General features: G+C 39.5%; 1 protein-coding gene across 5 annotated transcripts in view; it reads right to left on the reverse strand.

Annotated features, from left to right (window-relative positions):
- The window catches only part of AK5 (adenylate kinase 5), a gene marked incomplete at both ends in the record, with an annotated part of 243,344 nt that overhangs the window by 163,399 nt on the left and 57,353 nt on the right, over positions 1-22,592 (reverse strand). For all 5 annotated transcript variants that reach the window (XM_080801039.1, XM_080801037.1, XM_080801038.1 and 2 more), the window contains one exon: positions 16,659-16,850. In XM_080801039.1, the coding sequence (XP_080657165.1) occupies positions 16,659-16,850 (192 nt within the window). The remainder of the gene's footprint in view (positions 1-16,658; positions 16,851-22,592) is intronic.

Here is a 22,592-nt window from a genome sequence, read left to right on the forward strand (position 1 = left end):
AGCCACCATTAATATTCAGCGCAGACACTTTCTACTTTAATCATTTTGAACAGATTACTAGCAAATGTATTTCCCTATATCTTTTTTTTTTTTAATTTGGTGCATCGACACTCTGACTCTTCTCTGTCCCATATCTTTTTAAACAGAGAAAATGGAATTATTTATTATTATTATTTTTTACCTTGCAGCAGTTATTGTTATGTTGGCTTACTCAGTATTTGTTTTAATTCCTTTTTCCTTTGCCCTCCTCTATTTCAGAGGCTGGGGAGTTAAATAATTCATTTCTTAGCTCCCCTTGAAGGCAACAGAAAGTACGTGACCCAGTTCTGAGCCACGACACCTAGGTACAAGTCAGTGAAGGAGGGAGAGGAAGGAGGGAAAGCTTTTCTTTCCTAATGAAGTATAACAGATGAGGCTGCCCAGCCCTTGTGCTAAACCCTTTCTCCTATTGAGAATATGGATTTGGTGACTAGAGCAACAGCAGCCATTTTGTTACAATGAGGAAATACATTACAAAGGGTGGAACAGAAAGATAGAAGAAGTGTGGTTCCTTGATGACACCATTAAGTTACTGAACTAGCCTTGGATCTGCCATCTCTACTTATTTTTGCACATATCAAAAAACCTGTTTGCTTAAGCCATAGCTATTCAGCCACTCCATTTCTTGTAGTCACACATATCCCTAACAGATATAAACTTTAAAAAAATGTGTGTGTGTGTGTGTGTGTATGTGTGTGTATAGGAGGTAAAGACATGTGAGTGGGGGTAGGGGCAAAGGCAGAGGGAGAGAATCTTAAGCAGACTCCCCACTGAGCACAGAGTCCCATGTGGAGCTTGATCTCATGACCCTGAGATCATGATCTGAACCAAAATCAAGAGTGAGATGCTTAACTGACTCGGCCACCCAGGTACCCCTAAACTTTTTTTAAGGACTTATTTATTTGAGAGAGAGAGAGTGCATAAGTGGGAGGGGTAGAGGGAGAGGAAGAGAGAATGTCAAGCGGACTGAGCAAAGAGCCCAACACAGGGCTGGCTCTCACAACCCCGAGACCCCGACCCAAGCCAGAAACCAGGAGTCAGATGCTTAATCAACTGTGCCACCCAGGCATCCCCACCCCTCAACTTTTTATTTTTCATAATAACCTGTTACCATGCAGTGTTTTAATGGTACTATGTCTTCATATCTATAAGATTTGTAGGGCTGTGTGCCATAAAAATAAATGGTTCCAAATAAATCCAAAACTTTGCACTTAATTCATTAACTTACTCACTTGGTGAGTTATGTTGAAACTATCTGTGGAAAGACTAGTTGGTAATTCAACGGACCCTGCTTCCTCTCTGCTTGGATTTAAAGGTTGCTTCATAGCACTTTAGCTCATCCTAGTCTTTGATATGTAACTTTTGGTTTCCTGTCCAATTTCCTTTCAAATCTGCCACGAACGCTATCCAAATGGGAAATCTAAACAGTTACATCGGTACGATTTATGCCACATTTCATATGCCAGTGACTGATGGCGGCTAATTTCTTCAAGCACGTTTTCAGTTACTCCCATGTCTGTAGTCAGCTCCAGGTGGTTGTCAATCCTGCCCCAAGGAGAAGTAAAACCTTGTGTCTTATGCAGTCATCATTCCTGCATCTACCCTTGTCAGATCCCTTCTGGACACTTCCTCCACTCGGTGTTTTGCACACAACCATCAGCTTACATTTCTTCATAGGTTCTTCCCTCACTCAGAGTCTTTGAAGCCAGCCCCGCCCACGGAATACCCTTTCCTCCTTAGCCTGCAGTGCCTTCCTCAGTTTGGTCCAGCACAACTGGCCCTGCACCCTTCTAATTCTCACAACTCCATTATATACCCTACATGCCTTGCGTCTGCTGACGTCCGCTTAAAATGCCCTTCCGTCCCATTTCTGGGTTCCAACTCTCACCCACCCCTCAAGGGCCCACATGTCCAGTAAAGCTTTTCCTAATCTTTAAAGGAGGAAGTCACTCCCCTGTCCCTGACTCCTTCTGGCTTATTATACCTCTCTGAGCAGCATTTACCCCATCCTGTGCTGTTCTCAGGCAATTTATGTTTACCTCACTGCCTGCACACTAACTCCAAGAAGGCAGATTTATCTCCACATCATCTTTGGATTCCCTACCGCCGCAAACATGGGCCCTTGTGCTTGGGAAAGTGCTCACGTCTGACACGCAAAAGGCCCTGGATAAAAATGTTTGAATGGATGACTATAAAAGAACGGTCATAATGGATAAGATGAATGATAAGACTCTAAGGAGATAAGGACAGGGTTTTGCCTGTAGCTAAACTGCAGCCTTGGCTTTACCTTTGATTTGTAAAACTCAGCAAGCAAAGAAGATAATGTGTAATGGTGATAAACAAAAATACAAGGCTTGGGCTTCTGTGGTAAAATTTCCTTCTTGTGTATGTGCTCAGATGGATCACTTTTATGAATTACCTTAATTATTTTACATCTGTTACCTAGTAAAATTACTTTTTGTTTTGTTTTGTTTTACAGCCTATCCACGGAACACACCAACAGAGTTAATTTTCTTACATATTCTTTTTGGAGAAACAGAAATGAAGAGATTACAGCTGAAGAGAGGTTTTTATCAAATGATAAATGCCTGGAGAAAACAGTAGTGGGCTTTCCTCTTCACCATCTAGAATGAAAGGACAATACAGGAACCACAGATGCTTCCTCTGGGGTGGCCGTCCGAGGTCTGGGCTAAAGCCGCACCACTCTTGTGGGCTCCTGGGCCAGCTACACCTTCGTGTGCTTCAGTGTGCTCACTTAAGAACGGGCATGGCAACAACAAAAGCACACCTCGGGGATACGGCAGGTTTGCTTCCAGACCACCACAATAATAACTGACTTGAAATCAAGTCAGTCCAATGGATTTTTTGGTTTCCCAGCGCGTATAAATGTTATGTTTACACTAACAGCTGTCCATTAAGGGGGCAATAGCATTATGCCTAAAAAACAATCTCAATCTGCATACCTTCATTACAAATACTTCATTGCTAAAAAATGTTAACCATCATCTGAGCTTTCAGGGAGTCGTAAGATCACAGATCGCCATTACAAAGAATAACAACAATATTTGCAATATTGCGAGATTCACCAAAATGTGACGCAGAAACACAAAGTAAGCAAATGCTATTGGAAAACTGGCACCGATCAATTTGCTTGATGCAGGGTGGCCACAAACCTTCAGTTGTAGAAAGTGCCGTATCTGTGAAGCGCAGTGAAACGAGGCAGGCCTCTGCCTGCCTCATGGACAGTTAGTGAAGATCGATGACCTAAAACATGTGAAACACTTCGAATACTACGAAGCACATAGTTAGCACTCAGAAATTATTAGCTATTGTTTCTAAGACCCAATCTATTCATTATATATAATATATATTATATATATATATTTTTTTTTTTTTGGTATTTTCCTGACTGGCAAATTTCTCATGCCTATCCTTCCTTTTCTTTTGTTGTCCCTTTCCCCCCATCCCCCTTCTTCTTCTTCATCCTCTTTAGTCACTTATTTAACTACACTGCCATCTCTCTTTAAAGATATTGATGAAGTCCAACCAGTTTGGTCTTTAAGAAAAAAAAAATTTAGTCCAAGAACTTTACAAAAAATATGATTTTCTTACTCAATGTCCCAATAAGTCTCAGTATAACATTTTTAAGTAAATTAAGACCTAATTCTAGAAGTGTGGAATATCTGACACTATTGTCAAAAGTATTTTTCTGACTACAGCATCTCCTGGAAACATGACCAGCTGAAAATGTATACGTGCGTATTGTACATTTTCCTGTCAGGAATGTAAGGTTGAAATGAGAGTTTGTAGGAAACTGTTAGTATGACATGACATTCAGCTATCAACTATCTCTGAGTTTCATTTTACTTTAAAAAAATCACAAATAAAAACAAGTTGTCATGAAAGCCAGTCCCATAGAAACAGCACAAGCCTTCACTAAAATTATCTTAGATAGACTTATCTACCATAGTTCTTGGAATTGGAATTTTCTTCATGTGAATCTTTCAGATTTGTTCACTTGGTATCATCTCAATTTATCGAGGTAATATTACTTTATGGTTATCATGTCAGGCCCTACATAAGATGATTTAAAAGTCATGTGTTAGGCCTCTTTGGACTCTATTTCATGGATGTCTGAAATGATACAGTCAACACAAAAATATTTTACATTCTTTTGGGGAAGGAAGCATGTTCGTTCTTTAAGTTCATCCTCAATTTTCCTGTAAACACCTGCCTGAAGCATCACAATGAGAATATTGCCTTTATTGGTGTGAGTGCTCTTATCATCGGGTGCTGACAATGGACTTGTCATATAGTCAGCATCAATTTCCCACTTTGAATGGAGAGGCTTTCACTGAGTCATTTGGTTTATTCTGTTTGCAGAGTGTGAACAGCACTGATACTGAGCAAGCTTTGGGTGTGGAGAAGTTGTGAGTTGGTGCTTGCTTGTTAGGGAGACGGAATGACAGAAGCTGCTTTGGATTCGGTACCTGCCTGTTCCTCACATTGTTATGAGGCCGATTCTGCAGCAACCTAATTTGCTCCCAGAACAGTGGATGATGCTTTGTTACCTGTGGGATGCACTTTGTGAGCAAATAGCTTTATCTCTCAGTGCTTTCACTTTCCTTTCTATACAAAAGATCAGAGAAGGAAACTGGTATCATAGTATGTATTTTATTTTTGAGAGCCCACAGTAATGAAAGTAATCAGAGGGCATCTGGATGGCTAAGTCGGCCGGGTGTCTGACTCCTGATTTCAGCTCAGGTCATGATCTCAGGATGGTGGGATTGAGCCCCGTGTCAGAGCAGAGTGGGCTTGACTTCCCCAGCTTGAGCACACTTCTCCTCCTCTCTCTCAAATGAATAAATAAATATTTTTTTAAAAAAATGAAAGTAATTGGGTTCATTTTTAAATTTGGCTCTGGTTATTTTAAAACCAGGATTACAAAGATCTATGTTAATAAGTAAATTAAATGAGTACTACTAGAGGAGTCTAAGATAGAGGAGGAGAAGGAGACCCTAATTTCTTCTGGTCCCAGGAATTCAGAAAATAGCTATCAAGTCATTCTGAACACCTGCACACTCAATTCATAGATCTAATAAAAGAATAGCTGCAACTCTGCAAATAGAAAAGTGACCACTTTCTGCAAGAATGACAAGATGGAAAAACTCACTTCAAAAAAGAGAACAAGAGACAGTACTGACTGCCAGGGACCTAATCAGTATGGACATAAGTAAGATGTCAGAGCTACAGTTCAGAATAATGATTATAAAGATACTAGTTAGGCTTGACAAAAGCATAGAAGACACAAGAGAATCCCTTTCTGGAGAAATAAAAGAACTAAAATCTAATCAAGGCAAAATAAAAAAGGCTATCAATGAGATGCAATAAAAAATGGAGGCTCTACAATGTTCACAATAACCAAACTATGGAAAGAACCTAAATGTCCATCAACAGATGAATGGATAAAGAAGATGTGGTATATATATACACAATAGAATACTATGCAGCCATTGAAAGAAAGGAAATCTTGCCATTTGCAATGACGTGGATGGAACTAGAGGGTATTATGCTGAGCAAAATAAGTCAATTATCATATGATCTCCCTGATATGAGGAACTTGAGAGGCAGAGTGGAGGGGTAGGGAAGGGAAAAATGAAACAAGGTGGGATCAGGAGGGAGACAAACCATAAGAGACTCTTAATCTCAGAAAACAAACTGAGGGTTGCTGGAGGAAGGGGGGGGGTGCGGAGAGGGTGGTTGGGTTATGGACATTGGGGAGGGTATGTGATATGGTGAGTGCTATTAAGTGTGTAAGCCTGACGATTCACAAACCCTAGAGCATATAATACATTATATGTTTATAAAAATAATTTTAAAAATGGAGGCTCTAACTGCTAGGATAAATGAGGCAGAAGAGAGAATTAGTGATATAGAAGACCAAATGATAAAGAATAAAGCAGCAGAGAGAAAGAGAGATAACAGCTACTGGATCACGAGGGGAGAATTTGAGAGATAAGCGACACCCATAAACAACACAATATCAGAATAATTGGGATCCCAGAAGAAGAGGAAGGAGAGAGAGGGGCAGAAGTATATTGGAGCAAATTATAGTGGAGAACTTCCCTAATTTGGGAAGGAATCAGGCATCAAAATCCAGGAGGCACAGAAAAACTCCCCTCAAAATCAATAAAAATAGGTCAACACCCTGATATATAATAGTGAAACTTGAAAATCTTAGAAACAAAGAGAACATCCTGATAGCAGCTCAGGACAAGAGATCTGTAACCTACAAGGTAGAAACATTAGATTGGCAGCAGACCTATCCACAGAGACCGGGCAGGCCAGAAAGGACTGGCATGATATATTCAGGGTGCAAAATGAGAAAAATATGCAGCCAGGAATACTTTACTATCCAACTAGGATGTCATTCAAAATAGAAGGAGTGATAAAAAGCTTCCAGGACAAGCAGAAACTTAAAAGAATGTGTGATCACCAAACCAGTCCTACAAGAAGTATTAAAAGGGATCCTCTAAGCAAAAAGAAAGCCCAAAAGTAACATAAACCAGAAAGGAACAGAGACAATAGAAATTAACAGTCACCTTACAGGTAATACAATGGCACTAAATTCGTATCTTTCAGTAGTTACTCTCAATGTAAATTGTCTAAATGACCCAATCAAAAGATGCAGACTATCAGAGTGGATAAAAAAGCAAGACACATCAATAAGCTGTTGACAAAAGACACAGTTTAGACTGCAAGACACCCCCAGATTTAAAGTGGGAGGTGGAAAACCATTTACCATGTTAATGGACATCAAAAGAAAGCAGGGGTGGCAATCCTTATATTAGACAAATTAGATTTTAAACCAAATACTGTAATAAGAGATGAGGAAAGACACTATATCATAATTAAAGAGTCTATCCAAAAAGAAGATCTAACAATTGTAAATATTTATGGCCTTAACAAGGGAGTAACAAACTATATAAGCCAATTAATAACAAAATAAAAAACCCACATCAATAATAAGACAATAATATTAGGGGACTTTAATACCCTCCTCACTGCAATGGACAGATCATCTAAGTAGGAGATCAACAAGGAAATAAAGGCTTTAAATGACATATTGGACCAGATGGACATCACAGATATATTCAGAACATTCCAACCCAAAACAATAGAATACACATTCTTCTCAACTGCACATGGAATATTCTCCAGAATAGATCATATACTGGGTCACAAATCAGGTCTCAGCTGGTGCCAAAAGACTGGGATTGTTCATTGCCTATCTTCAGACCACAGTGCTTTCAAACTAGAACTCAAACACAAGAGGAAATTTGGAGAGAACTCAAATACATGGAGGGTCCTAAAACATCCTACTAAAGAATGAATGGGTCAACCAGGAAATTGGAGAAGAGTTTAAAAAAATTCATGGAAAGAGGTGAAAATGAAAACACAATTGTTCCAAATCTTTGGGATGCAGCAAAGGCGATCCTAAGAGCAAAGTACATAGCAATACAAGCCTTTCTCAAGAAATAATAAAGGTCTCAAATACACAACCTAACCTTACACCTAAAGGAGCTGGAGAAAGAACAGCAAATAAAGCCTAAAACCAGCAGCAGAAGAGAAATAATAAAGATGAGAACAGAAATCATTGAAATAGAAACCAAAAGAACAGTAGAATAGATCAATGAAATTAGGAGCTGGTTCCTTGAAAGAATTAATAAGATCAATGAACCCCTGGCCAGACTTATCAAAAAGAAGAGAAGGGACCCAAATAAATAAAATCATAAGACTTATCAAAAAGAAAAAAGGACCGAAATTAATAAAATCATGAATGAAAGAGGAGAGATCACAACCAACACCAAAAAAATACTATTACAATTATAAGAACTATAATAACACTATTACAAACTATTATATAAGAACATATTATGAGAAACTGTATGCCAACAAATTAGGCAGTCTGGAAGAAATGGTTGCATTCCTAGAGATGTATCAACTACCAATACTGAGACAGGAAGAAAGAGAAAACCAGAACAGACCCATAACCAGCAAGGACACTCAAGCAGTAATCAAAAATCTCCCAACAAACAAGAGCCCAGGGCCAGATGGCTTCCAAACGGAATCCTACCAAACACTTAAATAAGAATTAATACCTATTCTTCTGAAGCTATTTCAAAAAATAGAAATGGAAGGAAAACTTCCAAACTCTTACTATAAGGCCAGCATTACCTTGATCTCTACACCAGACAACGACCCCACCAAAAGGGAGAATTACAGACCAATATCCCTGATGAACATGGATGCAAAGATTCTCACCAAAATACTAGCCAATAGGATCCAACAATACATTAAAAGGATTATTCACCACGACCAAATAGGATTTATTCCTGGCTGCAAGTTTGGTGCAACATCTGTAAATCAATGTGATACACTACATAAATAAAAGAAAGGACAAGAACCATATGATCTTCTTGTTAGATGCAGAAAAAGCATTTGACAAGGTACAGCATCTTTTCTTGATTAAAACTCTTCACACTGTAGGGATAGAAGGCACATACCTCAATAACATAAAAGCCATCTTTGAAAAGCCCACAGCAAATATCATTCTCAATAGGGAAAAACTGAGAGCTTTTTCCCTAAAGTCAGGAACATGGCAGGGATGTCTACTATCACCACTGCTGTTCAACATAGTACTGGAAGTCCTAGCCTTAGCAATCAGACAACAGAAATAAATAAAAGGCATCTGAATCAGCAAAGAAGTCAAACTCTCAGTCTTTGCGGATGACATGATACTCTATGTGGAACACTCAAAAGATTCCAATCCAAAACTGCTAGCACTCATACAGGAATTCAGCAACATGGAAGGATATAAAATCAATGCACAGAAATCAGTTGCATTCCTATACCCTAACAATGAGACAGAAGAAAGAGAAATTAAGGAGTCAATCCCATTTACAATTGCACCCAAAGCCCATAAGACACCTAGGAATAAACCTAACCAAAGAGGGAAGGATCTGTACTCAGAAAACTATAGACAACACATGAAAGAAATTGAGAAAGACATAAAGAAATGGAAAAATGTTCCATGCTCATGAATTGGAAAAACAAATATTGTTAAAATGTCTCTGCTACCTACAGCAATCTACACATTCAACACAATCCCTATCAAACCATCAACTGTCAACTTTTTTCACAGAGCTGAAATAAATAATCCTAAAATTTTCATGGAACCAGAAAATATCCCAAATAGCCAAAGGAATGTTGAAAAAAAAATCAAAACTGGTGGCAACATAATTCTGGACTTCAAGCTCTATTACAAAGCTGTAATCATCAAGACAGTATGGTACTTGCACAAAAACAGACACATAGATCAATGGAACAGAACAGAGAACCCAGAAATGGACCCTCAACTCTATGGTCAACTAATCTTCCACAGAGCAGGAAAGAATGTTCAATGGAAAAGGGTTCACCATTCAATAAATGGTGTTGGGAAAATTGGACAGCCACATGCAGAAGAGTGAAACTGGACCATTTCCTTATACCATACACAAAAGTAGACTCAAAATGGATAAAAGACCTCAATGTAACACAGGAATCCATCAAAATCCTAGACAACTACACAGGCAGCAACCTCTTCGAACTTGGCTCCAGAAACTTCTTGCTAGACACATCTCCAAAGGCCAAAAATGAACTATTGGGACTTCATCAAGATAAAAAGTTTTTACACAGCAAAGGAAACAGTTGACAAAACCAAAGACAACCGATAGAATGGGAGAAGATATTTGCAAATGACATAACAGATAAAGGGCTAGTATCCAAAATCTATAAAGAACTTATCAAACTCAACACCTAAAGAACAAATAATCCAATCAGGAAATGGGCAGAAGACATGAACAGACATTTCTTCAAAGACAGCTGAGAGAAAGAGAGATAAACAGCTACAGGATCACAAGGGGAGAATGCGACACATGAAAAGGTGTTCAACATCAGGGAAATACATCAGGGAAATACAAATCAAAATCACAATGAGATACCACCTCACACCAGTCAGAATGGCTAAAATTAACAACTCAGGGAATGACAGATGTTGGCGAGGATGTGGAGAAAGGCGAACCCCCCTACACTGTTGGTGGGAATGCAAGCTGGTGCAGCTACTCTGGAAAACAGCATGGAGGTTCCTCAAAAAGCTAAAAATAGAGCTACCCTATGACCCAGCAATTGTACTACTGGGTTTTTACTGCAAAGATATAAATGTAGTGGTCCGAAGGGGCACCTGCACCCCAAAGTTTATAGCAGCAAAGTCCACAATAGCCAAACTATGGAAAGAGCCCTGATGTCCATTGACAGATGGAAGGATAAAGAAGATGTGGTACATATATGTACATACACACACACTGGAATATTATGCAGCCATCAAAAAATGAAATCTTGCCATTTGCAATGACATGGATGGAACTAGAGGGTATTATACTAAGTGTAATAAGCCAATCAGAGAAATACAATTACCATATGATTTCACTGATACGTGGTATTTAAGAAAAAAAGAGAAGATCATAGGAGAAGAGAGTACAAATAAGATGAAACGAGAGGGAGACAAACCATAAGAAACTCTTAATCTCAGGAAGCAAAGTGAGGGTTGCTGGAGGGGACAGGAGGGGAGGGATGGGGTAAAGGGTGATGGATCTTAAGGAGGGCACTTGATGTACTGAGCACTGGGTATTATATAAGACTGATGAATCACAGACCTGTACCTCTGAAACCAATAATACATTATATGTTAATTTAAAAAAATCCAAATATCCATTCCAAAAAAATCCACAAAGATGCCACTCTCCTAAAAGAAGCAACAGTAGTTTTTCTAGGGCAGCTCTGTCTTGCTGCTTCTACACACAGTAGGATTCTATAAAAGCTTGTTGCCCAGACAGTATGACTTCTTATAAGCTTCCTTGCATTCGAATCAAAATGGATATTTCCCATGTTTCCTCTGGGATCTTCCTACTGAGGTTCTAACATGCCAGAGGGCACTGTCCACTTAGCCTTTTTTTTTTTTTTAATTGAATTTAAAACAGTTCAGAGGGCTGTATACTCAGCACATGTATACACTGTTACCCAAGTAAGTATGCACCAGAACACCTCCATAGCCTTTCTTACTAACCTTTGAAAACTGCTCCTTGACTGTATTCTGCCTTAGTTACTAAACCCATCCAAAAGGAATTAATGGGCCTTTTCATTACATGACAATGAATATTTAAACAAGATACAATGTGATAATATTTAAAGGAAACACAGCTTCACTCTGTTATCCATTTACCAATTCATCAACCTCAAGTATTGAGAAGCAATGACAGAACCTTTCTCTGAGTAATTTTAGGAGAATGAATTTGTTTGGGTAAACTGTTAGGAAGCATCTTCACTGGCTTTCTGCTGTTTAGGTGAGTGGCTGAATTTGCCCAGGGTTTGTGCTGTTTAGATTTCTTTTCCACCCACCCCCATCCCTCACCCTCCCACCCACCCACCCCGCCTCCTTGCAGCAATGCTAGTGGAGATGGTGATGATTAACCAATGGCTATGCACTGGCCGCTTAGAGATAGGGTTTAAATGGTGGTGTCGATTCCTAGGAAACTAAGTTAATTGACAAATAATTATTCAGTTCTGTCTAAATTAACTTTTATTGTTCCTGTTTATATTCCCTTCAGCTACAAGTGTCTGGTGGGATGGGAACTACATAGTTTCAGTGGTGAATTTGAAATATGTAATATGGGTATCCTCAAATTTGAAGGAAATGATATGGGGCATACAGGGTTACCTGGGGGGCTCAGGGTTATCTGGTGAATTAACAATACTGTGGTTTTTTTTTTTAATGTATATTTTATTTTCTAAGATTTTATTTATTTATTTATTTATTTATTTATTTGACAGACAGAGATCACAAGTAGGCAGAGAGTCAGGCAGAGAGAGAGAGAGGGGGAAGCAGGCTCTTCCCCGAGCAGAGAGCCTGATGTGGGGCTCGATATCAGGACCCTGGAATCATGACCTGAGCCGAAGGCAGAGGCTTTAACCCACTGAGCCACCCAGGTGCCCCAACAATACCGTGGTTTTGACAAGGATGTGTTCTCTCTGCCAGTGGTTCCCCAGAACCAAAGCCAGTCTGCAATGAAGTATTTCCTAATCCACCGCAAAATGAGAAAAGGCGAATGTTAGGAGCTTTCCTTAAAGCCAAATAGATTTATCTAGAGACTTTATTTGTAAGCATGTCATCCCTAATTGTGTGTGTGTGCTAAAAATATGCCTTTCAAAGAGTGGTAATGATTATTATCTATATTAAGTAGCATTTATTCAATGCACACACGTGTGTAACACTTTCCCCGATGAGTGGCATGGTTTTCTGGCTGGCTTAAGAGCACAGTGTATTTTGGAAAATAACAATATAAACATTACAGCTTACCCTATTATTTTTCAATCATTTTAGAAGACCCTTTTCTTAAAACAATGAACAAAACTGTGTATATTTTTTAAATAGTTCATCAAACTTACTTAAGCTTGACCTGTCTTTTTTTTTTTTTTTTTAAGATTTTATTTATTTATTTGACAGAGAGAGACAGAGAGAGTGAGAGAGGGAACACAAGTAGGGGGAATGGGAGAGGGAAAAGCAGGCTTCCCGCAGAGCAGAGAGCCTGATGCAGAGCTCGATCCCAGGACCCTAGAATCATGACCTGAGCCAAAGGCAGATGCTTAATGACTGAGCCACCCAAGTACCCCAAGTTGGTACCCAAGTTACCATTAGTGGTAACTAATACTATGTCTTCAGTGAGTTTCATCCAGCTTAGTGAGGATGATTAAAACAGACCTGGGTTTCTTTAAGCTTTAAAAATAAAGATAAAAAATTATCATCACACATATATATATTATTGAGACTTTTGAAAAACCTATAGAAGGGAAATTATGTTTTAAGAACTCTATAGTTTCATCAAGCCCAGTGCTTCCAAAATGTCATGAAACAGAGCTTACCCAGTAAGACTAAACAAGCAGCTTTCTTGGTCCCGGTAATACTCAAACAAACTTCTAAACAAAACTCTTGAAAAACTTGGAGAACTCATAGCACCTAACTTAATTAAGAGCACAGAGCTGTAAAAGATATGATGAGCAATTACATCTGACCCTATAGTAAGTTAAAAAACAACATATAAAGTTGTCTGAGAAGATTCTATGATGTCCCCACTATCCTAGCCTTGTGATTTCATAGCATGTAGTTCATGCACAGGTGGCTGTATATGGGTAAGTATAATGAAAGAATAAAAATGAAAAGGTCCATGTGATGGGAACCATGTCAATAAGATACAGTATTCAGATAACAGCATATTTTCCTGACTATTTTGATTAGGTTTTCTCTTCAGTTGCACTGGGTTTGTCCTTGAGTCAAATCTGCCAATAGGTAGAGTCAATGATGAAGAAAAAAAGAAGAAAAAAAATGAGTTGATGTTTCCTACAATCTAATCACACTATTCAGACACAGCCATTACATGGCTTGATTAGATAAACAATATAGAAGTAAAAAAAAAAAAACAAACACTGGGACAATTTAAAAACTGGAAACAGACACTTTTAAAGAAAAAATGAAAAAATGAATTTGACATGAAGCTTTTAAAATCTGATTCTGCATTTTGAGTTTCCTCAATAATCTATCTATGGGAGAAAAGGCAACAGAGAGCCCTCAAAGAGCACAGAATTGTTAGTGGTAATTGTAGGTTCCAAAAGATGGGAGGAGAGGTGAAGGGAAGACAGAGGAAGAAACACAAGAATTTACGAAACAATATCAATCACTTAAATTGCCCTTACAAAGTTTCAGGCACTGTTCTAAACACCTGGTATCAATGTACTCTTTATAATTACACTGAGGCAGGATGGATGTTTATACCTATTTCACAGGTCAGGCAGCTGAGATGGTAAGTAGCCTGCAGGGAGTCACGCCGGGGGTCAGGCAGTCGGTAGGTGGTACAGCTGGAATCAGCCAGGCAGTGGGGCTGCATAGTGTACCCTCAACATGGCCTCTGCATTGCCAGTCTCTCCCATGGTACATACGTTCTTTCATTTCACCCATACAACATTATGTGGTAGGTAACGTCATCTCCAATTTATAGTCGGAGACCAAGTTCTAGAATATCATGAATTTATTAAATGGCATTGGAGCACGAGATTTCAAGTGAGAGTGTCAAGACTCCAAAGCACTCAGGAAGAGAAGCACCGAGATGAAGAGGGATGTGGTCTCTGTGGTCTTTAAGGACCTCAAACCAGCGTGAATGATTAATCTTACTTGTGGGTGGGAAGAGTCTGTTCCCCTCAATTCCTAACACGGTGCATGACATATGTGAGGATGCCTTGTACATTCTTCTTTGCAACAGTTATCACATTGAATAACTCATTGTTTACTATCTCTTTCCCCACAGACTGTAAGCTTTGTTTATTTACTGGGAGCACACTATGTACAAGGCAGGTACTGTTCTAGGAATTTGTAATCTGTAACGGAATAAAACAAAGATCCTTACCTTTTGCTTATTTAGCTTTGCATCCCTAGCACCTGGCACCCAGTGATTTTCAATAAATATTTACTAAATGAATAAATGAATCAATGAAGAGGGGCAGGTAGAAGCAACAGAAAAAACTACAGAGAAAAGGAAATATTTGGGTTTGATCTATTAATGCCCAGTTTCTAAATTAAAATCTCAATATGTTTGTGATGAATAAGGATGATTGTTTTTATTATTTAACTCATCTTTAAGGTAGAAATATTACCAAATATATTTTAATTCCAACGAACTATGATCCGTGTTTTGAAGGAGGACGTGTGATTCAGGATGCAGTACTTGCTTCTTTGACAGACGAAATTTTCTAATCCTATTCCCCAGAGCCTAGCCTATGTTTGCATTCACCACTTTTCAAAAGGTGACTTTCCAAGACAAGTCTCCCAATAATTAGAGGCGTTTATCCTAAAGCTTATTTGGTTTCAGCAGTGAGGTTACAGGCTGTCATCCACATTGTTATTGACTCCCTCAATTACTGGCAATGGCATTTCACCTCCATGCAAAATATTAGTAAATTAACAATCCCCACTCTGCATTCATTTGGGAAATCTGCTCTGCTTGTGATGACGAACGTGACAGGCAGGGAGTAATCAGAGACGCTCTGGTAATACCTTTAAGCCTTGCAAACATCAATTAAAACTCTGGCTCTGTACTTTGCAGTTGGGGGTTTAGTCTGCAGGGTAAATTTCTTTTCTCATGACACAATGCAGAAGTCAGCATTGGTAATTTGCTAGAGAAACAGGGAACAAACCCAACAAAAATAGCCAGAGAAACATTCACCCTGATTTTCTTGAATCTTTCCTATTTTCAATGTCTCTTTTAGACCATAAAATGAACTCTGGCACTATGAACAATTTTCAGATCAGATTTACAATTCTCTGACATGACAACTTTGACTCAAAGAGCACATTCGAATAAATATTTCTTTAGAGTGCTAAAAAGGCTGCAAAGAGATTATTATTCAAGTGTCCTGACTGTCTCAGATCTAAGGGCATCTTAGTCTAATGAAGAGATTTTTTACCCAGTAATTGCTAGGTCAAAGGGGCTCTGTGGATGAGCTTCAGTAGAGTTACTTAAAATTTGTTAAAAAAAAAATCTTACGTGCATTTTATTAAGAAAGGCATGCATTATTTTCATCAGATTGTTTACTGGGCATTGTAACCTCACCAGACCTCTGGTCTGGTGAGAAAAACCCAAGGGCTTGGGGGAGGGATGTGCTGAGCTCTGCTGTCATCCAGTTATCATTGGAGCTGCTCTGATGTTAGCTGTTCTCCCATAAAAAGTTTTCTTCAGATGACCAATACCTTTGTCTCCTCTTGAATTTCTGATGTGATGGGATTATAATTTTGCTGCCTCTTCACCTCTAACTTTCTGTATTCTCATAACTGTATTAAATAATGATTCAGTCCCATCTTTTATTGGTATATTGAGTATCATTAACCACAAAACAAACTAATTATGAAAACATTAATATCAGCATTGGGTTAGTAGAGCAGAATGATTAATGCCTTCCATTTTCAAAGAGTATTACTGCTTTAAGCAAGTCAGACACTTAGGAAATTTTTTTTGTGCTATTTGGATCTCATTTCCTTATATGGTACACTGCGATAAAAACCTAACTTAAAAATACAAATCTAATAGAACACTATGTCAACTATGTGTTTTTAAGTCTATCAATTTTATTAGGTTTCCACAGACAGAAGAGTTGAGAAATTGGGCAAGTACTACTTAAAATGATCCAAATAATTATTTAAAAATGCTTTTTATCTTTGGGGGCTATAGAATTCTAGCCAAGATTAAAATTTATCATTTTTTATAAAATTAAACTAAAGTGAAAGTATTTTCATCATAATGACTTAATCAAGGCAAAGCAGGTAAAAATTACTGATTTTTTTTCCCATTGGATCTAAAACCCAAGAAAAGCCACATTTTTTTTTTTTTAAGTAAAGATGGTTTCTAAACGAGAACAGGTGAATTGGAAATCTGAAAGATTGTTCTTATACCAGACATGTAAAAGTGTAGCTCACTTACTGTCATGATGAGCCCCTTCTCCTGGAAGTATTTGACCAACGGAGCAGCGTTCTGCTTGAAGTTCATTAGTCTCCTTTGGGTAGCTTTCAGATTGTCATCAGGCCGCCCCTGTTGCTCTGCGCGCTTCAGTAATCTTTCTTTGAGCCTCTGATTAGCACAAGCCAAGAACACCACCAAGTCGGGAGTACAGATCTGCGAAGAGCATCAAACAAGTAGACAAGCATTCAACACACCAACCAATGCAAGTGTGGGCAGTGGCATTCTTCTCGTTTAATTCTGTTGAGGATGCCACATCTTTGGCCCTCTATGTCTTTGCCAATATATTTTTAGGGCTACTGCTCTATACAGGAATAAGAGGAGCCACTGCTCTTATAAAGGCATACTTTGAAGTTCTTGAAGGAAATGGAAAATGCTACTCCAGTGAATCCATAAAGGATTAGAAAGTGAAAGTGAAACAGGCTTATTGCTTGTATGGAGAAAGTCATGGACAGAAGATCAAACCAGCTACAACACTCTCTTAAGCCAAAGCCATAAACCCAATACAGAGCAAGGCCCTAACGAACTCTCTTCAATTCTATGAAGGCTGAGAGATGAGGAAGCAGCGGAAGGAAAGCCTGAAGCTAGCAGAGGTGGGTTCATGGGGTTTAAGGAAAGAAGGCTTCTCTGTAACTTAGATGTGCAAGGTGAAGCCCCAAGTGCCAAGGGAGAAGCTGCAGCAAGTTACCCAGCAAATTATTTAGCTAAGACAATTAATGCAGGGAGCTTACACGAAACAACAGATTTTCAGTACAGATGAAACAGTCTTATCCTGGAAGAGAATGCCATCTAGGTCTTTCTCAGGTACAGAGAAGACAATGCCCGGCTTCAAAGCGTCAAAGGACTGGCTGACTCCATTGTTTGGGGCTAATGCACCTGGTGACTTTAAGAAGCCAGTCTCATTGACCATACTGAAAATTCCAGGGCCCTTAAGAATTATGCTAAATCTGCTCTGCTTATGCTCTAAAAATGGAAAAACAAAGCCTAGTTGATGGCACATCAGTTTAAAACATGGTTTACTGAGTAGTTTAAGCCTACTGTTGAGACCTATTGCTTAGAAAAAAGATGCCTTTCAAAGTATTATTGCTGATTAACAATGCACCTGATTACCCAAGAGCTCTGATGGAAATGTACAGTGAAAATAACGTTGCTTTCATTGCCTATTAACACAACATTGATCCTGCAGCCCATGGGCCACATAGGAATTTCAACTTTCACGTCTTATTAGTTAAGAAACATATTTTGCAAGGTGATAGCTGCCATAGGTGGTGATTCTTCTGATGGATCTGGGCAAAGTCAATTGGTGCTTTGAAGACTGTAGAAATGACACCAGAGGATTTAGACTGTTAGAGGGGTGCCTGGGTGGCTCAGTGGGTTGGGCCTCTGCCTTCAGCTTGGGTTGTGATCTTGGGGTCCTGGAATTGGGCCCTGCATCGGGCTCTTTGCTCGGTGGGGAGACTGCTTCCCCCCTCCCTCTGCCTGCCTCTCTGCCTGCTTGTGCTCTCCTTCTCTCTCTCTCTGTCAAATAAATTAAAAAAAAAATTCTCTAGACTGTTACATTAACTTAGTTGGTAAAGCAGTGGCAGGGTTTGAGAAGATCGACTCCAATTCGGAGAGGTTCTACAGTGGATAATGTGCTATCAAACAACATCTCTACCAGGAGTGGATTCCATCTCAAGAAACCACTTGTTTTGCTCATCCATAGGAATCAACTCCTTAAAGTGTGATCATGAGGTGCAGAAATGCAGTCATATATTCAGGTTCAACTTCTAATTCTAGTTCCCTTGCTATTTCCACCACATCTGCAGCTACTTCCTCCATGGAAGTTTTGAACCCCTCAAAGTCATCCATGAGGGTTGGAATCTACTTCCAAACTCCTGTTGATGTTGATATTTTGACCTCTTTCCACAAATCACAAATGTTCTTAATAGCATCTAGAATGGTGAATCCTTCCCAAAAAGTTTTCAACTGATTTTGCCCAGATTCATCAGAGGAGACCAATGTGGGGCTCGATCCCAGGACCCCAGGATCATGACCTGAGCCAAAGGCAGTCGCTTAACTGACTGAGATACCCAGGAGCCCTGCAATAAAATGTTTTAAAATTAAGATTTTTGGGGGCATAATGCCATTGCACATTTAATAGACTAGAGTATATAGTGTAGACATAACTTTCACATGTGCTGGGAAACCAAAATTTTCACCTGACTTGCTTTATTGTGATATTTGCTTTATAGCAGTGGTCTGGACCTGAACCCACAGTATCTCTAAGGTATGCTTGTAGCTCATATAAATGGCATTCCCAACCTGCAGTGGCTTCTGTATTTCTGGGAAATACTTCTTGCCTATGTTCAAACAAGTACTCAGGTTAAATAAAGGACAGTATAGGCAAAAATCTGCCAAAGGTATATGTGACCAGATTTTAGAGGGGACATGATGATTGAACTACAGATATTCTTTACAGTAAATTAGTACTGCTTCTATTATTACTTTTTGCTGTTCTTTTAAAAGTATCACTTGTAGGGGCACCTGGCTATCTCAGTTGGTTAAGCACTTGATTCTTGATTTCAGCTCAGGTCATAATCTCAGAGTCCTGAGAGTGAGCCCTGAATGGGGCTCTGGGCTCAGTGCAGAGTTTGCTCCAGATTCTCCTTCACCCTCCCCCTGCCCTTTTTTGCCCCACCCCAATAAATAAATAAATAAATAAATAAATAAATAACTATGAATCTAAAGTATCCATTGTGTGCCACGCCCAGTGCTAAGTTATTTTTGTATGATATTGCTAAACTTTGCAATACCCTGTAAGGTACATATTATCTCCAGTTTACGCATGAACACACCTGGCTCTGAGAAATGAGGTGTTTGTTTGAGATCATATGGTCAGAAAAGTCAAAGCTGGTATCAGTCTTGTCTAAGGCCTGTGTTCCTTTTACGATTACAAAGAACGAATTAATCCAAAAGCTTTCACAAATTTTTGAAAATACCAAGGGATAATTTGAAAAGAACCTATGAAATAAACAGTTCTCATTTAACTCAATTAGAACTAGTATTGTGTTAGTCAAGATGGTGGAGAAGTAGCAGGCTGAGACTCCATCAGGTAGCAGGAGATCAGCTAGACAGCTTATCAAACCATTGCAAACACCTACAAATCCAATGGGAGATCAAAGAGAAGAAGAACAGCAAATCTAGAAACAGAAAATCAACCACTTTCTGAAAGGTAGGACCTGCGGAGAAGTGAATCCAAAGCAATGGGAAGATAGACCGTGGGGGGAGGGGCCGGCTCCCGGCAAGCGGCGGAGCAACAGGACACTAAATCAGGACTTTTAAAAGTTTGCTCCAGGGCGCCTGGGTGGCTCGGTGTGTTAGGCCGCTGCCTTCAGCTCAGGTCATGGTCTCCGGGTCCTGGGATTGAGTCCCGCATCGGGCTCTCTGCTCAGCGGGGAGCCTGCTTCCCTCTCTCCCTCTCTCTCTGCCTGCCTCTCTGTCTACTGTGATCTCTCTCTGTCAAATAAATAAATAAAATCTTAAAAAAAAAAGTCTGCTCCACTGAGGGACATCGCTCCAGAGGCTAAACTGGGGGGAAGTCAACACGGGGTCAGCGTGGCCCCAGGTCCCGCAGGGTCACAGAAGGATCGGGGGTGTCTGAGAGTCGCAGAGCTTGCAGGTATTAGACCGGGGAAGCCAGCTACAGAGACAGAGCCGAGGAGTGAGCTCTCAGCTCGGGGTTACTTTGAACAGGTTGCAAGCTGGGTGAGCTCGGAGCGCGGCCAGAGGACAGGGAGACGGGAGTAAGTGGGCTCTTTTCTCTGAGGGCACACTGAGGACTGGGGCCCCGAGCTCTCGGCTCCTCCGGGCTGGAGACTGGGAGGCCGCCATTTTCATTCCCGTCCTCTGGAACTCTACGGAAAGCGTTCGGGGGACAAAAGCTCCCGAAAGCGAACCCGAGCGATTACTTAGCCCGGCCCCTGGTAAGGGCGGTGCAATTCCGCCTGCGGCAAAGACACTTGAGAATCACTACAACAGGCCCCTCCCTCAGAAGATCAACAAGAAATCCAGCCAAGACCAAGTTCACCTACCAAGGACAGCAGCAGAATTCCAGAGGAGGAGAAAGCAAAGCACGGAACTCATGGCTTTCTCCCCATGATTCTATAGTCTTGTGGTTAATTTAAAAATTTTTTTAATTTAATTTTTTTTTCTTCTGCTAAATTTTTTTTAACTTTTACCCTTTTCTTTTTTAATGTTTTTTAACTAGTTTATCTAATATATATATATTTTTCTTTTTTATATTTTTTCTTTGTTTGCTTTTTTTAATTTTTTTTTTCTTTTTTCTGAACTTCTTCTTATTCCCTTTCTCCCCTCCATGATTTGGGGTCACTTCTGATTTGGTTAAAGCACATTTTCCTGGGGTCTTTGCCACCCTTTCAGTATTTTATTTGCTCCTTTATATACGCTTATCTGGACAAAATGACAAGGCGGAAAAACTCACCACAAAAAAACAACAAGAGGCAGTACTGAAGGCTAGGGACCTAATCAATACAGACATTGGTAATATGTCGGATCCAGAGTTCAGAATGACGATTCTCAAGGTTCTAGCTGGGCTCAAAAGAGGCATGGAAGATATTAGAGAAACCCTTTCTGGAGAGATAAAAGCCCTTTCTGGAGAAATAAAAGGACTAAAATCTAACCAAGTTGAAATCAAAAAAGCTATTAATGAGGTGCAATCAAAAATGGAAACTCTTACTGCTAGGATAAATGACAGAAGAAAGAATTAGTGATATAGAAGACCAAATGACAGAGAATAAAGAAGCTGAGCAAAAGAGGGACAAACAGCTACTGGACCACGAGGGGAGAATTTGAGAGATAAGTGACACCATAAGACGAAACAACACTAGAATAATTGGGATTCCAGAAGAAGAAGAAAGAGAGAGGGGAGCAGAAGGTATATTGGAGAGAATTATTGGAGAGAATTTCCCTAATATGGCAAAGGGAACAAACATCAAAATCCAGGAGATGCAAAGAATGCCCCCAAAATCAGTAAAAATAGGTCCACACCCCGTCACCTGATAGTAAAATTTACAAGTCTTAGTGACAAAGAGAAAATCCTGAAAGCAGCCCGGGAAAAGAAGTCTGTAACATACAATGGTAAAAATATTAGATTGGCAGCAGACTTATCCACAGAGACCTGGCAGGCCAGAAAGAACTGGCATGATATATTCAGAGCACTAAACGAGAAAAACATGCAGCCAAGAATACTATATCCAGCTAGGCTATCATTGAAAATAGGAGAGATAAAAAGCTTCCAGGACAAACAAAAACTGAAAGAATTTATAAACACCAAACCAGCCCTACAGGAAATATTGAAAGGGGTCCTCTAAGCAAAGAGAGAGCCTAAAAGTAGTAGATCAGAAAGGAACAGAAACAATATACAGTAACAGTCACCTTACAGGCAATACAATGGCATTAAATTCATATCTCTCAATAGTTACCCTGAATGTTAATGGGCTAAATGCCCCAATCAAAAGACACAGGGTATCAGAATGGATAAAAAAACAAAATCCATCGATATGTTGCCTACAAGAAACCCATTTTAGACCCGAAGACACCTCCAGATTTAAAGTGAGGGGGTGGAAAACAATTGACCATGCTAATGGACATCAGAAGAAAGCTGGGGTGGCAATCCTTATATCAGATCAATTAGATTTTAAGCCAAAGACTATAATAAGAGATGAGGAAGGACACTATATCATACTCAAAGTGTCTATCCAACATGAAGATCTAACAATTTTAAATATCTATGCCCCTAACATGGGAGCAGCCAACTATATAAACCAATTAATAACAAAATCAAAGAAATACATCAACAGTAATACAATAAAAGCAGGACTTTAACACTCCCCTCAC

The sequence above is a fragment of the Martes martes genome (assembly GCF_963455335.1).
Source record: "Martes martes genome assembly, chromosome: 4".
NCBI lineage: Eukaryota > Metazoa > Chordata > Mammalia > Carnivora > Mustelidae > Martes > Martes martes.